Source organism: Plectropomus leopardus, chromosome 24 (assembly GCF_008729295.1).
Source record: "Plectropomus leopardus isolate mb chromosome 24, YSFRI_Pleo_2.0, whole genome shotgun sequence".
In the NCBI taxonomy this organism is placed as follows: Eukaryota; Metazoa; Chordata; class Actinopteri; order Perciformes; family Serranidae; genus Plectropomus; species Plectropomus leopardus.
Window position 1 is genome coordinate 6,674,281 of NC_056486.1, and position 17,611 is coordinate 6,691,891.

The 17,611-nt window shown below is 40.7% G+C and overlaps 1 protein-coding gene across 1 annotated transcript in view; it reads left to right on the forward strand.

The window, feature by feature from the left end:
• LOC121963010 (receptor tyrosine-protein kinase erbB-4-like) overlaps positions 1-17,611 on the forward strand; it is a 306,066-nt gene that overhangs the window by 201,014 nt on the left and 87,441 nt on the right. The window contains exons 4-8 of the mRNA XM_042513368.1: positions 9,791-9,925; positions 12,206-12,271; positions 14,437-14,555; positions 15,254-15,395; positions 17,480-17,593. Of these exons, the coding sequence (XP_042369302.1) occupies positions 9,791-9,925; positions 12,206-12,271; positions 14,437-14,555; positions 15,254-15,395; positions 17,480-17,593 (576 nt within the window). The remainder of the gene's footprint in view (positions 1-9,790; positions 9,926-12,205; positions 12,272-14,436; positions 14,556-15,253; positions 15,396-17,479; positions 17,594-17,611) is intronic.

Consider the following 17,611-nt stretch of genomic DNA (forward strand, 5'->3'; position numbering starts at 1 on the left):
GCTTTTTTGCTGTCGGACAGGAGGTGTTTATCATAGGGATTTTGCACGTCTGTGTGCAGCACTTCACATGTTCACCTAAGAATTTTCTAAATGTGCAATTTGTTTGCTGTCTTTTTGCATCGAAGGGTTTTCCCGTGCTTGTGTGTTGTGCAAGTGTGTGTGTGGCTTGAGAAAAAGAAGGCATCCGACTGTGGAGAGAAAGAGTGATCATCTCGATTTCTCTGTTCCACGTGCTCAGCAAGTCGTCGGCCCATCACCGGAGTGAGAGAGTGTATTTCGTGCGAGGAGGGGATGGGTGGGTCTGGGGGGGGGGGGGGGGCGACAAGGATGGAGAGATGATCCTAATAAAAAAGAGCAGAGTGGATGGCCCGGACGCACTCTGCTTGAGTTGTGTGATACGTGACACACCCGCCCCCAAGACGAGACAATAATGGCAAACGCATGGACTCATCAGTCGAGGACGGATCACTATTACGGCCTTATTCATCAGCATAATTAGGAAGAGACAGAGATGTGGGACAAGTGGCTAGCAGCACTGATGAAAGCTCATCAGCAGGCTCCCCATAGAGCTATGGCCACTGATTGGTGCTGGGGCCATCATTGCCTAGAAACTACTTCAAACTAGGGGCTCTTCGCTCTGCTGAACGACACTAAAATGAACTTAATTGGCTTGCAAAGGCAACTTGGCACAGGGATCATTTTTACTTCCTTAACAATCTGTGCACTGATTGGCTTCTCTTCTATTCAGAGTGTGGCTGATGCACAATACAAATAAATATTCCCAAGGAATCCTATACCACATTGCCTCTCAAAATTTTTGCTCTTGCACTGAGCTTTTAAAAACCCATTCTGGCAAAATGGGTGACTTTTATTAGTTTTTATAGCCCTATAAATTCATTGAAGGGTCACAGGAGGATTGTCAGGGCACTCTGACTTTCTCCTCTGTTCACTCTTTGGTGTTTCTTTTGTCAGTGATCTAAAAAAGAGCCTTTATTTGCCCTGCTGTTTGAGCTATGGATGAGAGTACAAAATGTGAAATATAAATGTAACACATAGAGTGTGAGAAAGGTTACTTCCTTACCCTGGTCCCCAACATGATCGGGTTTCCTCAAGTGTAAAGTCATTAATTTCACACCAGTATTTTGCCCTTTAATTAGTTCATATATCAACTTTAACAACAGCATACATGCTCTTTTCAGTTGTGTAAGAAATAAATATAAATATATGTATAAAAAAATATTTATTTAACAATAAAAAGGGTACAATATTGCAGTCAAACAGTCCTGATGTATAGATTTAAAGTCTTTGATGTAATATGTGCTCTATTTGACCTTGATTGTGAGCCAAACTCAGCTTTTTAGCTTGAGACCCATTAAAACATAGCAATAGGCGTTTTAAAACTAAATAATTCTGGGGACTTCCTGAGAAGAACTGCCCACTGGGGAGCTCTGCCAAGAACTACAGACCTTTAAGGGCTTTTTTATGCCTCCACACTGACAAAAGCAGTGGCCAGAGACATATTGTCTCGGGTTGTCCGTCTGTCCCATACTAATAAACATGATACCTCACGAGGGAATTTTCTAAAGTTAGGCTCAAAGATCCTCTCGGACTCAAGATTGAACTGATGATATTTTAGTTGCAGAGGGTGACTGTAAACTTACATTTGTCCTATCCTTGAGAACGCAATGTCTGAAGAAGGCCTTGAAGGGATGTCCTCAATTTGGCACATAAGTCCACTTGTACTCAAAAATAAGTTGATTTTGCTGGTCAAAGGTCAAGGCCACTGTGGCCTTTTGTCTCTCTTGTCTTTGTGAACGTGATACCTCAGGGACGCTGGGATGGAGTTTTCTCAAATTTGGCACAAATGTCCATATGGACATGCAGATTAACTGATCAGGATTTTGGTGGTTAAGGTCAAGGTCACTGGGACCTCATGTCTGTCCTATCCTTGTGAATGCAATATTTAGGAACACCTTCAGGGAGTTTTCCCAAATTTGGCACAAACGTCCACTTGGACTGATTAAATTTTGGTGGTTACAGGTCAAATTAACTGTAACTTTGTGTTTGTGTGACATTGTAATGTTCTACATACTTTTCTGGATGTTATTCAAGGTATTCAAATATAACTTAAAAACAGAAGGAGAGGCATTTGTTCTGATACTGAATTGGTGACACTTACTTTGCAATTGTGCTGATTTTATAGATCTTTTGTGCTGCCAGGTTAAAGATGTGTGTGAAGTATGTGCAATTAAAAATTTGTTGCTTCTTTGCAGCTACATCCCTAGAAACACTGCCTATTGTCATTGTTATTAGTTATTTTTATTATTAGTTATTTTTTTTATGTGGAAATAGGTGCTTTAAAATTCTCTTGAAATTCTCTGGAAAATTATCCTAGTTCCTGAGTTCCTCTTGCAGTAAAAAAAATAATAAATTAGCCAATAGTTTAGAAATAAAAAATGCATTTATGAAAGAAAAGTGAAAATATACATACAATTCTGCGGCAGACTGACACTACCTTTGATTCCCATGATTTGTTATATTGAAAACAGGCTTGGAGATTCCCTGCTTGGAATCTGCAGGAATTGCTGAACTAAGCAAAGGGGCAAGATAGTTATGCTGTACGATCTAGTTGATGTGCTTGTGTGTTTATGCCTTTAAATGTTGGCAGCAAGGCTTTGTTAACCCTTTTATGGCGAATACACTTTGTGTCATATCTTTATTTAGTGTTGTGAAGTCTTTGCATGCTTGTGATCGTTGTAACTCACCCCTCTTTCTGCATGAGCAAATGGTACGTTCCAATTTGGATGAAGCTGAGAGGGTTTAAATGTAATTTGTGTGTGTCATGAAGAGAAGGTGGCAGCTTGCTGTGAGTATCTGGGTTTTACTTGTGAATTTAACTTTAGTTTTAACTTTTCATTGAGTCAGCAAGAAATTCTGCTCTGTTGTGTGATTAAACACCCCTTTTGAAGTTTCATAGTGCCAAATAACATGCACCAGTCTTTACATGAGGCGTTTTGTGCCATTGAGGGAAAGACATGGATTGAAAGGCATGGAAGAAAGACATTTTATAAAGTCAATCATTCATTGATTTGTTCAGTTTTATATGATAAACATCTCCCTGTCATCTCCTCCGCTAGTGTTCACCTCACATCCCACTGCACAGTTCCACATGAAATTTAATCTCTAACTCAAGATGACACTTCAACTTTTTGTTGGTGAGAGTTTCCTCCTCTGTTGCAGTGAGACACTTTGTGTCAACGCCAATAGACATGTAGAAAAAAATGCTCCATCAGAAACAGTCTTGAACCAAGTGCGACCTGAGCATATGGTGGCCGAGCCCTCAGCAGCCACATACACGCAGAAAAAAACGCCATCGCAGGGAACTTTGTCGACCATCAAAACAGCCGGTGGAACTGACTATCAAAAGGGAGGATGTAAGCTTTCTTTTGTGTGATATCAGTCCATTTAAAGGCTAAAAAGTTCATTTAAGCATATTTCCCATCTGTAGTGGAGACACAACAAGGAACTAGGTGCTGTGATAAGATTAGGGGGAAGTGAATTTTCTCTCCTTAAGCATTTCTTTTCTTTTTTCAGCAGGGATTAAATAAACAAAAACTGCTACTGCAAAGCACCTTATGGTGCTGTAGATGCACTTAAAGCACACACACTATCCTTAACATCATGAGGGCTGAAATATGCCTCATGTGCCATCAACAAGCAACCTATCAGAACCAAAAATAAAGCAGATTCTTACATTTTAGTGCAAAAGTTTAACACCACCTTAATGTAGTGTTTCATATGCTGCCATTTTCAGTGGAGCTTGAATGATATGAAGCATAGAATTGGTTATGGGGGCCACCAGTCACATTATTGCCACAAGAACTTCCCAATAGCCCAAAAAGCATTGTCCCTGTAGACCACCACAGCAAAAGAATTTTTTTCAATTCTAGTTTTCCTCATGCTGCTTTCAAACAAGGGTTATTTTTACTATGTTCACAAGAAGAGTCCATGTGATATTTGCATTTTGATATTCACAACCTTGTTAGTGGAAATTTTCAGAGGGCTTGGAGTTCACGAGTTGTGACATTTGCAGATGTTTTCAGAAATAGCTTAGGCCCCGAAAGTGCATTTTTTAGTGAATGGAAAGTTAATAATATGTAATTTTAGACTTGCAGAGTTGTCTTCATAAAGTTTAATATTTATGTGGAAATGTTGATATTCCTAACAAGCTCATCTTTCCTCTCTGTCATTATATTTTTGCTTTTCCTGTGTTATGTAACCCACTGACTAGTTTGCTAAATTGTTAACCTTAGTGGCTTTTTGATGTTGACAGTAGCATCCATGTTTCAGCAGCGCTCCCATGACTTAACCCTCCGAAACCTGGAGCAACATTACTTTCCTTTGTTTCAGATGCCCTATTAAAATATATGTATGAAATTATTTTGTTTTAAACAGTCTGGGGGAAAACAAAGAAACAAACAAGCCAGGGAGAAAATTATTTTTAGAACTATCATAATTACATATTTAAAATCATGACAAAATTATTATAATTTTAAGCACTTTTTTGTATTTTATAACTCTTTTATTTTTTTAATTCATTTTCAGGTTGTTTTTTTTTTATTTCATTTTTACTGATATTGTGTTTATTTTGGGGTAATTTCTTCTGTCTTTGTTAATTGCTGTCTTCCATTGTGTTTGTAAGAAATCAAGCCAACTTGCTCAAGTTTCCAAAAGTTAAACACGTGTAAGCCATGCTGTGTACACGGCCTCATATGTGGTAACCTTGAGCTTTAGAGTCACATTTGAAGGCAGCAGTGGTCCTGCAAAGTCCTCATGAAGTCTGCAGGGCCGTTCTTAACATGCACTGTAGAGTTCACTTCAGGCACCCATTCAGTCTACAAATGTACTTCTTTTTTTCACTCAATCAAGAATAGAGTGAATACACCACCTTCTTATTTTTAGAGCTCCATCTCTAAAAGCTTTCATGAACCAATCATTAGCGCTTTAAATCCGCATTACAGAGCAGTACCAGTAAGATTCCATTTACACTGTATATAGGGTTTGGAAATTATCACTTTAAATATTTCTTTTATTGTAATTAACTGTGTTAGCCTTTACAGTCATCTCTCTCTCCCTCATGGTGTCCTCATATCTCTGCTCTCTCTCTCTTACTGCCTTCTCTATGTCTCACCCTTCCACCTCCTCCCCCCTTTGCTCCGATGGAGGACAATAGCTTTTATGACTACCTCGTAACTCACAGCCGTGCGGAGGGTGAGGCGATCGGGCGGAGGAGTGGGATGTAGTGGCGGATGGGTTGGCCGTAGATCTCCGGACCTGATGGAAAGATCGAAGCGTGGAGGTGGGGGTACTAGAGAGTAGCGGGAGGGAGGGGTGGGCGGCGGCGCAGGACTGTCGCACGTTAATGAATGACCACCGCGATGCAGGCTTGTCATCCCGCTGGAAGAGTTAGTGCCCCTGTCTGGATGGACAGCAGAGGTGGCAATTTGTCTCTCAGCCAGCAGACGGGATCTGGACACCAGCACTCAAAAGAGCATTTGGGACAGTGGTGGGTGGGTCGGACAGAGAGACGGCTCCCCATAAAACAGCCAAATGAATTTTTTGTGTAGCTTCAAATGTAGAAATGATTGCTCAGTTATGAATAACGTTTGCTATCTTGTGTTATCATTTTTAAAAGTTTCATCTTCAAGAAAGAAAATGTGTTATGAAAAAAAAAAACCCAGTGTTACTGTATAATTCTCTGATTTAGTAGTAAAGTGTAGACTTTATTTTTCCTTATGGTGATGGCTGACTCATAATGGTCCAGTGAGGGCTGAATGTGCATTGGCGGTCCCTGTAATGTACATCTGATGTATGAAATGTCCGTATCGTCACTGCGCTGCTTTTGTATAAACTATGATGAACTAGTCACATCTCTTGCCCGAGTCCAGGCGTCGTCTCTCCCCCTCTTTCCCTTTCTTGCTTTCTCATAATAATTCAACTCAAGTTACATCTAGTGGCTATTTCTAACAGCAAAACAAGTGGAAACATTGGGTGTTTTTGCAAATTGAGGATTGTGATTTTTAATGCAACTTCTGTGATAGAGTAGTGCAGGAATTACTCCTAAAATATGGAATTGAGTTAGCATTTTTGCACTTTTGGTTCCCTCCTCTAGAGGTCATTTGGATTTTTTGGACAGTTTTTGGTTAAATGCCTGGAAGAAGGTGTGGTACCTGTGCAGGATTGTCTGTTAGTGTTTGTATACACACTTGGCTGTGAAAGTGAGAGTAAAATACATCCCCAGATTCACTCTTGTTTGGCATTTCACCTCACTATATTTGCATTTTTTCAGTGCTGTGTCACTTGCTGCTATGATCTGACACCTGGTCACTACTTAAAATAAAGCCTCGACCTCACCTGAGTAAAATAAGAAGAAAATAAAACAGGCAGAGAGTAGAGTCTCTGCAGAAACACACACTTATGGTGATGATTGAGAGGGCTGACTTCTGTGTGAGGCTATACATATCTTAAATCTCACTTCGTTCCATGACATAAAAGACATCAGTAAATGAGGCAGTCATGAATTTCAAAGCTTTTACACGTCTTAACCCTCTAAGACCTGGAGTGACATAACTTTGGGAAAAAGGCAATGGGCAACTTGTTAAAAATATTTCACAAATTCCATGAAATTAGAAGTGTAGAAAAAATATAATTTTTTTTAAAGCTGGGGAAAAATGTCTTGGAAAAAAATCCAGCTGGAATTTTAATTTAAAACTATTATACATATTTAAAATTATGTCACACAATTATTTCAAGCACTTTTTCCAGGACACTCTTTCTTGCTAACTGCTTTCTTCCCATGTCTTCAAGCCAAATTGCTCAGGTTTCAAAGGGCTAAAAAAGCGGTTGTCAACAAGTGGTTAAATAAGACTACAGATTATCGTCACGCCAAACACAGACTTAAAACTCTGTATTCGTGGCAACTTTGAAGTCATGACAGTAATGTAGTTTGTTTAAAAAATAGATTCTTACTTGTTATTATAAAAAATGTGTTCATTTGTGAAGATCATCTTGCTCAACAAAAATTGTAAGTAACACAAAAATGTGTTTGCCACAAATCTTATTTTCTACAGTAATCCGAAATACGATGGAAAAAATCCTTTTGACTTTTTGTTGACGGAACCAGGCCAATGTTAACTTCCAAAAAAAAAAAAAGTAATCCCTGCACCACAGTATATATGCTGCATCTGCTCGCTAATCAAAGAATCTTCAGTCCGTGTTTGTCTTTGCTGTGCTACTTGTTGTGACATGAAACCAATCAGATAGTGTTGTGGCTGTTCAGTGTAACAACAGAGATGTGACAACAGACAGAAGCCAGAGCCAAAGTAGTACATTTTTCAATTCTTTGATTTTATCGGCTGTCTGATTTTAAATAGCAGATAAAATAGAAAATCAATGAGTTGCGGTCAGTGTTGATGTTGTGGTGAGCTGCCACAAATAAATCAGCGTAGCAGAACCACAGAACTTGTGAGGTGTTCTTCCACTAAGGTGCGGTAGGAGTTAATTGCAGAGCAGGTTGAAAAGAGGCTCAAACAAATGCTTGGTGTGAACGTTGGCCAGACTACAGTGAAAGAAATTGAAATTGCTGGCTTTGTGACTCTGTGGCTGTGTAAATGTACGGTCTTGATCCCTCGTGTGGATCTTTTGAGGAGTGAAGTGGTACTTTACAATGCTGAGGCCAACAGCAAAGCCCTTTATTGTGTCAAGGTGACTCTGGATTATAATCCAGTGGTGGATTAAAGGAAATGCACATATGGACACATAGCCCCTGTAGATGATAATACGCTCATTCAGAATATAATGTCAGAAATCGGTCGAATCTGGGAAGCTTATTCCAATAGTATTTTAACATCTTTATGACATCAAAGCATGCTGACAGTGCGGTCCACGTTATTTGACTAAAGCGCGGCCTGTCTCTTTTTTCATCCGCCATCCATGAATGTAAAACACCCCCTGATAAATCGTCCATTGTGACGGGAACATGATTACATGAAGCTGCGGCTGTAGGCCATTCAGCGGGCAGATAGAGCGCCATGTCACCTCTAAGAGGGCTTTGAATAAATGTCCCCATCTCTACCAAGGCCCACTTCCTTAATCAGGGTGTCGGATGGTAATGATTAGCTTCCTGCGTGTGCTTCTCAGCTGCTGAATCGTCCACATAACTCACACACTGTTAATAATCTGCCGCGGGAGATAATACCCTTCTTTACCTTCAGCTAATCCAGCCCTGATCTGAACCACATTGTTACTCTTTTTTATATTAAATTTCATTTATTATGACAAGTACTTTCATGGAATCTGGCACTACTTCATATTCAAGGAGAAGGGGGTGCAAGGTGATTGCATCTAAATCCCTCAACTGGGTTAAATAATAGTCAGCTGGTGTCCCGGAGAGACAGAGACACTGATGGGGGCTGTTGTTTCTCTTCTGCCACGGGTCAAAGCTTGGGAGGGAGGGATTACTGCAGCATCATCTCATTCTGTGTCCATATCCAAAACCTGGATTAGTAACACGGAGAGGGATTAGAATTTATTATCATACTCCATGCTCAGGCATCTGTTAAGGGCACTGGTCCTTGAAAAGAAGCATATTTTTGGTATTAGGCGAACGACGGATGAAGAGTCAGCCTTTGTCTTTGGTGTGTCGGCTCTCACTTTGATAGAGGGATGCCGAGTAGGTCAAGAGAGCTGGGATTCCTTATTTTCTCTGAGTCAGTGTGATGAGTTGGGCCTGTTGTGAGCCAAGAGAGGGCCCTTGAAGATAATAATGGAACAATAAAATATTGAAAATGCTTTGTTTTTATGCCTCCACGTCAGCTATAGCTGTGGCAGGAGGCATTATGTTTTTGGGTTGTCCGTCTGTCCCGTACTCTTGGACTCCATATCTCAAGAAAGCCTTGGGAGAATTTCTTTAAATTTGGCACAAATGTCCACAAGGACTCAAAGCTAAAGTGATCAAACTTTAGTGGACAAAGGTCAAAGTCATTGAGAGTTTGCATCTGTCTCATTTTAATGAATGTGATATCTCAAGACTAGATTTGGTAAAAAATCTTGAAACTGTGCTGATTGTAAAGATGTTTGTACTGTAACTGCGGAGGCATACAGCCACGAAGTGGTAATTCGAGTTTTGCTCCGCATCCAGAAATCAATGAGATGCAAGATATGAATGCATCTGTCTGATCTCCACCTATAGCGTGATTCCATCTGAGAGAAATTCAACACCAGTCTTCATTTACAAAACGCTCATCACTTGAACTGTATCCCTGAACGAGGATTTGAGGCAAGCTATGCATCCGCTCCAGTTTACTATTTCAGTTTTAATTAACACAAGTATCTGGTGTCTTCCAGTGACATTCAAACTCATTAACTCTGTCTAACTCTCAAGCTAAATGAAATTATTTAATACGCAATGCATAATTACAAATTTATACAGGCATAGAGCTCTTTTCAAAGCGAGGTTTTGTTTGCATGGTAAAATCCATTTACTTATTTCTCTTTATGAAACATCATTGTCTTTGGACATGGCATTGAATTACTGTGTGCATCTGTCAATAGCATTTATCTTCATGCTCAGATGCACTTCAGGGAACACCTTATGCAGCACGGTACTTTGAGACAAAGGAATGATGGGAGTTAACCTTGAAGTATTGATTTTCTGCCATCGTGTACATGTACTATATATCCATGGCCATGTGCTCATTTCTCTCTTTCTCCTTTCTTTTGCTGTGTGCAGAGATACTGAATGGGGGTGTTTATGTCGACCAGAACAAATTCTTGTGCCATGCGGACACCATCCATTGGCGGGACATTATCAAGAACCCCCAGGCTGAGCTGCTGGTGGTACCGTCCAACAACAGTAACCTTGGATGTAAGTACGGCATGAAGTTGGAAATCAATGAAACAAGTAACTTTTGACGAAATTAAACGCATATCTTCTTAGATTTGGATATCAGGGGATATCACAAGACTGTGTGAAGAAATGAAAAAAAAATACAGAACTTCAAATTAAAAATAAACATAATAAGTGGAAAGTGAAACAAAAAGTGAGAGGAGGGATGAAAAATTAGAGGGCATGCTCTGTCTGGATTTGGATGCATTTCAAGTGAGATCTGCAAGATGGGTTTGGTTTAGTATTATTATTTCTTTCTGTTTATGCAAACACATAAATAAATACGCTTTTTGGGGTAAATTTACAAGTTAATTAACTTTTTAATTAACTTTTACATTTTTTTGAATTTGTGTTGTATTGCGACTTTTTCTCTTGAAATAGTTTGACTTTGACTTCATTCTCATTTTTTTTTACTTTATTTTTGAAATCTTCTGTTTTTTTTCTTAGTGTTACCAAAATGCTCCTTCATACAAAACAATTGAGCCTAAAACTGGTGCGATGTAATCTCATCATTTATTTATGTTTTATAAAAATGTTTCTTGAAAATGAAATATTTGCTTTTAGTGAAGCCCTTGAGGATGAAAAAATAGTGCTGGAAAAAGAACTGTCCTTGAATGTTATTTTGTAATGCCTATATGAACCCATATTACTGATGTTTTTTTCAAATACCTTGTTAAATTATCAATATTGAGGTATTTGATAAAGAATATCATGATGTTTGATTTTCACCTTATTGCCCAGCCTGATATTGAAGGCAGACCGCATGCCAACATGCTATAGAAGTACACACACACACACACACACACACACACACACACACACCACCAGCAGCAGTCATGCCCTATCCCTTTTTATTCATTCCGTTTGCCTGGCGGTCATTTGGAAGCGAAATCACATAGTGTTAGATCAATGTGTGAACCTTTCCATTGTAGTGGTATGGTAGCAGCTCCGCAGCGAGGCCCATGGAGCTGCTGTCTGCTGTGCTCTTTTAAAATCTCAGTGAATCTGACAGCTGGTTTGAAGCTGCCCACTTCCCCTGGTGCCCCCCTCTCTGTGGTCCCCGCAGTCCCTCGGCTCCCCCTGCTTTGGACATAACAGGCGTCACTATCCGGCGGATATTCTGTGTCAGAAGAACTGGCTGTTAAAGACAGACTCTCTCAAACTTTTCTGCACATATATGGACAAGCCTCTTGCTCATTTGAAGGGGGAGACGTAGAAGTTTCTTCGTGCCCTCTGTATCAAAACATGTCAGGGTGAACGATAGGGACAGCTGAGGCGCCAAATAGGGAGCAAAGACAATGGGGGAAATGTGGAGAGTCTCTTTGATAAGAGGCACATGACCTTTCTTTGCCTGAGCAGAACTTACACAGTGTTGTCATCAGCAGGGAGTTAGACGTCGTGCAAAGCTGGTTACTCGAAATTAAAGGTTTGAGAGGACACTTTTTAAGTAAAATATGTGTAAAACACACATTTATTGTGCTGATTAGATAGCACTGATGGAGGAGGAGGAGGATGCACAGCAGCAAAGAACAGAGGAGGTGGGCCAAAAAAATGACAAGAGAGCGAGTGGGAGTTGAGGTTGCCAAATTGGGGCCCTTTGCCAAGCCGTAGTTAGTATTTAACATTAACAACCCCACGGTGGGAGTGGTTGAAGGGGCCGGGTGACAATCTGCTGTACTATTCCTCTTACTCTGCAATTAACCCATAGTCAATTAAGTCTTGATGATGGGCCACTGGCAGATGAAGGCTGTTAGTGTTCTGTCAGGTCCCACTTTGCCTGTGCAAGTGCCTGATGGAAGGGAGTAGAAGCCTGTCTTTCACGCTTGTGTTTTTCTACAGGCCACAAGTCGCCACAATGGCTCTGGGTCTATTGTCAGATGAGCGTAGGAGATTTCAACAGATCTGTCACTAGTCGGGGGAAGCTCTAAGTGTGTGCGTGACTGGACGATTAGGCGTTTGGTGTTTGAGGGGGCTGTGGCTTGATGTGGTTGTGTCAAAACTACATCTTAAGTTTGCTGAGGAGTTGTTTGATGTGTGTGTGGAGGGGTATGACATAAGTTATCTTCAGGGAAAACCACCAAATTCAAGACCAGTATACTGGGGATACATCTTTTGACCTGAAAAGCTTGTTTTGGGGTTGGTGTTTAAGGTTAGGATTAGGGTATGACTCCAGAAATGCATGTAAGTCTGTTTAATTTCCCCAAAAGTGAGTAAAGTAAAATAAATTAAAATGAATGTGTACATGTGTCTGTTCTGCAGGTAGACGCTGTCATCGCTCATGTAACGGACGCTGCTGGGGCAATCAGGAAGACCAGTGCCAAACCTGTGAGTATGCACACACACCACCAGTAGCTCTGGAAAACCACCAACCAAAAACTTTGACTGCATTTTTTAAAACTTTGTTTTTAAAACTATGTTTTAAAAAATTATTAATAATTCTACCTTGCACAGTGTACATTTTACCTTTACAGGTATTGTTAGATTTTCTTCGTAAAGACCACTCTAGTGAAAGGGACGTTAACCTTGTTAATATGGTGTATATGGTCTTTTTTTTATTATTATTATTTGTAAGGTATATCATGAGTGAAAGAAGCAGTCACTATGATAGCTGAGCATTTCAACCTTGGAACTGTGAAAACTGGAAATTCAGACACAAACCCAAGAACCAATCCCGTCACTTTCGGTCTTTATCAAAGTTGAAGACAGCTGTTTGGGTTGGTCAAAGGGAGTTTAATTCCAGTAAAAAGCAATGGAAAAATAAAAATCCAAAAATATTAATTTCCCTTAATGATCAAATCAATATTTCCTACTCACTTTGCAAAGAAGGGAATAAGTGATTTTCCGCACAACTATTTCTTTCTCTAGTAGTTAATGAGTTACTTATGAGAAAATGCAAAGTAAAAATGGTAGGTATAATTAACTTCAACCTACACCATTTCGGTCTATAACTTTTGTTTTCCTTTTGATTTCCCCTGTTAATGTACTGTTTTGTTATTTATTCTTTAGTCATGTGCATTCATTTTTGGAAAGAGTCAACAAATTTGCATGATGCGACATGATACACTGCGATAACACGATACGTGCACTGCGAAGCCTAGATGTTGAAGTCTAGGCTGGTGAAATACTGTTAAATCAGTCATCAGTCTGTGGCAGAGTGACCCACTGTATTTACTTAATAATGAGAGAAAATTGAGGATTCTGTACAGTCTGATTTAAAATAATCTATAATCTGCTATAATCTGTTTTGATACTGATTTAATATTTTGGGGCTGTGGGAGCACTTGGGTACACATTTGATTTAAGCTTTTTCTCATTATTATTTTATTGACCTCAAAGACCAAAATCTTGCTCAAGAAGTTGAATAATAAATGTGGCAAGGACCTAACTTTTCTTTAATGATACAGTTTTTATGTAGCTGCGGAGAGGGGAGATTTGATGGCCTTAAAGAAGTGATGAAAAAACAACAGTGAGACAAAAGAGGAAGAGAGAAAAAGAAGGAGAAATGTCTGTAATTGCAGTTCCGCTGTTCAACTTGTGTCGTCAAATCCTAGAGAGGAACTGGCCTGTTTTTCTCAGACTAACACAGACTAATAGACTACAGGGCCTTATTGTTTTTTTCACTGCTGCATCATTATGTTCCCAACACAGCAGAGAGTGAGCACAGCAGTTTTTAATGCCTCAGCTTCAAGCTCCTGCTGACTTGCTGGCTGCTTTATCTCCTACTGTACCAATAATATGTGGGAGGCTCTTCTTTAGCACAAGTATTGGAGCGACTTTGATGCAATAGGTAGGAGCTGCATCCAAGTATTTGTACCACACTAATAACACAGACTAATGCAGCATCCGTCAAAGTAGTTTTGCAGTAAAAACGCAGGAAGAGGAGTTAATATTTCCCTGGTTACTACAAGAGCTGGCATCCCAACAAATAAAGCCAGGCTTTCTGGGAATTATCAGCACAGTTGGAAGGTGTCTTTGGCCAATCGGTCCACTTGGCAGAAAACACTCATTGTATAAACACAGATATGGTGAATCAGTGAGGTCCGTGAACTTTTTTTTTTTTTTTTCCAAACTTTATTTATCCAGGGGAAACCAATTGAGCCCACTCCAGAAATTTCAGATGCGTACCTGGGAGCTGCCAAGCGCAGTTTTCAGCTGCTGGAGCGGGTTGGAGGATAAGAGCCTTGTTCAAGGGCACCTCCAGAGCAGCTGTTAAGAGCGGAGACAGTGCTCCCTGTTTTTAAAGTCCGTCTGGGCGTCCAAGCCTGTGACCTCGTGGTCGCAAACCCACTCGTCTAACCTTTAGGTTGCAGCAGCCCCTCATTTGTTTCTGCCTGAATTCCACATCAGACAATGTTTGTGCGAGAGGAAGGTTGAGGGTGGTGGTATTGTCTATTTTAATAGGTGTGTGTGTGTGTGTGTCTGTGTGTGTGTGTGTGTGTGTGTGTGTGTGTGTGTCAGACCTTTAAAATTTCTTCTCATTTCCTTGGCAGTGACAAAGACGGTGTGTGCAGAGCAGTGTGACGGTCGATGCTTCGGGCCCTACGTCAGTGACTGCTGCCATCGCGAGTGTGCCGGCGGCTGCTCGGGCCCCAAGGACACGGACTGCTTCGTACGTCACAAACACGCTCTTTATCACTCCTTTCTTTTCCTTAACTTTCTTCTATCTTCTACTTTCTCACAATACTAGGTCCAAAAAAAAGCTCTAACCTCTTTCCTCTTCATCATCCTTCATCGTCTTTTGTGCAACATCTGTTTGTCATCCTCACCCACCCGAAAATGATCCACTTTGTTTACCGTCTGATAAATTGTTTGTCATTTTACGGGGAGCTGTAAAACTCTTCTGCAGCGGCGCTCCTCAAAGAACAAATTGGTGATTCAGTGTTCCAATTAGTATCCCTTTTATCACCTCGACTTCTTCCTATTTCGCAAACTCGCGCACGGCAGCGCAGGCACTCGCTGACAGAGACGATATTGTAGTTGTAATTCACAGAAAGGCTCATCCAATTCAATTACCGCCGTTTCAGCCTGTGGCCACAGACGACAAAAACACTTAAGAGGTTTATGGGAAAACATTTCACCATTTACATCATGGCTGTGGATCAATGGCTCCAATTTTTCTCCCATTTGGCATTTGGAGAGACAAGGGGCGGCTGCCGGTCCGCATGTCGTAATCCGGCGTAAAAATGAAATGCTGCTGTAATACTCGCAGTGAGAAAATCACCCTTGCTTTACCTCGCTGTGTTCACTCTGCACACCCCCATGGGAAGTCTGGCTGATATCCTGACTGTGATTATGTGCTCTCTGAAGGCTTGCACCAATTTCAACGACAGCGGAGCCTGTGTGACCCAGTGCCCTCAGCCATTTGTGTACAACCCCACGTCTTTTCAGCTGGAGCACAACCCCAGAGCCAAGTACACCTATGGAGCCTTTTGTGTCAAGAAATGCCCACGTAAGTTGGTTAAAGAAGTGTTTCACTGATACATACAGGGTCCTCATGAAAAACTGGGCAGTTTATGCAGTAGAAAGGCACACATTTCGAAATTGGTGCTACATGAGCAGAGAAGGAAAGAGGAAAAGGACTGTGGCATTTGCTTTTGCTCAAGAGGTAACCTACAACTACTAAAATGCACTACACCTTACCACACCAATAAATGCTCCAACTGGTGGTTAATACAATGCAAAGTCATCCATTCAGTACAATGGCAGCCGGCTGGTAACAAATGATCTTGTATGACAATTCAATAGTAAGCTAAAACAACACATTCTCATCCTAAGGCATCACATATTGCTGCTTTGTCAGAGGAGTCAACATATTACACTCTTGGTATCCTCTTGCGTTTGCTGCTGACAGTTTGGGATGCAGCAACCAACAAAATGTCAAAGGCATGGGTGGTTGGGTTTAGGCAACCAGTATGCGGTTAGTTTTTTGAAAAAAAATATCATGATTTGGCTCTACATTCATATGGTTAGCGAACACCAGGCTCCCCGGTGGAATGCCAAGGTTTGTTGGACTAGTCCACCACCCCTTCTGCCTACCCTATAAAGACCTTAGAGCTCCTTAAATTGTCTTGTAACTGTATCATATTAACAGGTGCCTTGCAGCTGACTGGTGGCTCATCATAACACCGCCAAGGTTCTGTCCAGCCATGTTGCAAACTGATGCAGCCTGGTGGCGTTTTGTACCACTATGATGATGGCTTTTTGGCGTAGGTATCTTTTGCCAAAATCACTGACAAAGCTGCAGCATTTGACAACCTCAGAATAAGAACAAGATGGTTAAAACATGTTTCTGAAATAATTTCGAGGCCAGAAATAAGAAACGCAGTTACAGAATCTGGGTTTATATTTGATCAGTGCTGCTTAGCTTTACCTTTTTGTATGGCCTCTGTTTTCACTGTGCAGGTAGCAGTATGGTGCCCAATTACTGTTGTCAAACTTACACTATTAGCTAAACAAGGCAATAAAACATGTTTCTAAAAAGAGTGAAATGGATTTCGGTCTGATTTTGAAAGAGAAAGAGAGAGGGGGTGGGGTAGGGGGGGGGTGGGGGGGGGGGAGGGGGCTCCTATCTCTTGAACTGCCTCTATTTCATTTGTGTCCACGGTGCCTAACAATACGAAAAATACGAAAGTACAGTCTGAAGTTCGATCAATTGCCTAGGAGAGCCAGTGAAAAGCCACCAGATGATGAATTTTACGTCATCTAATGAAGTTTCACGGGGGAGGAAGTAGGAATATTTAGGCACTGGTGACATGAAGGGAACCCAGTCTATCTACACATACTGCCTACTTTGTTTTCATACAAAGCTGGTTGAAAAAAGTATTTCTTTAATGCACGTCCAAGCTTCTGCAAGTAGATATAGCTCCTGTAACATTACACTGCAAGAACACAGATGCTCATAATGATGCTCATAATTAAGTTTTATAGACTGGGAACTGTTGTCCATTGAAGAAGCATTTATCCTCTATCCATCCTGAAATAAGACTCCAGACAATTATTTCAAGTCAAGATAAATTACTCAAACATAAATAAATTGCGCATCTCAATCAACTCGTTGTCATGCCATCTGTTTCGGCTTCTGGCAGCTGAAAAGAAACCGTAGTTCTTTCTTTCTCAGATACAGATTCAGAGTGCAGCAGTAATTCTGCGAGCATGCATTAAAAGTCAAGCTACGTCAACAGATTGCATATTCAAGTCCCACTGATCATCAAATGAGCATACACCAGTCGCACTTTTCCACTGCCGCTCCCAAGTACTAATTTGATTCATGGTTCTTCCTGAGCAATATAGCCCTAGACCATTAGTTTTGATCATTATACAAACGTGATTAAAATACAATCAATTTCTCGCCATTACGAAAGGTCCTCTTTTCGAGGAAACTGTTCTTCTAGTAAATGGTACACTTTGATTTTTATGATTCTGCATTGTAATATCATTAAAAAATGAAATGTGATACCATTTATTAGGACAGCATCTGCACCATGAAACACCTGAAGTCAGCTAACACTAGCATTCTCTTTGTGTTGTTGTCAGATAATTTCGTGGTGGACCACAGCTCCTGTGTCCGAGCATGTCCCAGCAACAAGATGGAAGTGGAAGAGAACCGCATCAAAATGTGCATCCCCTGCACTGACATCTGTCCAAAAGGTAAGCTGTGGATGACAT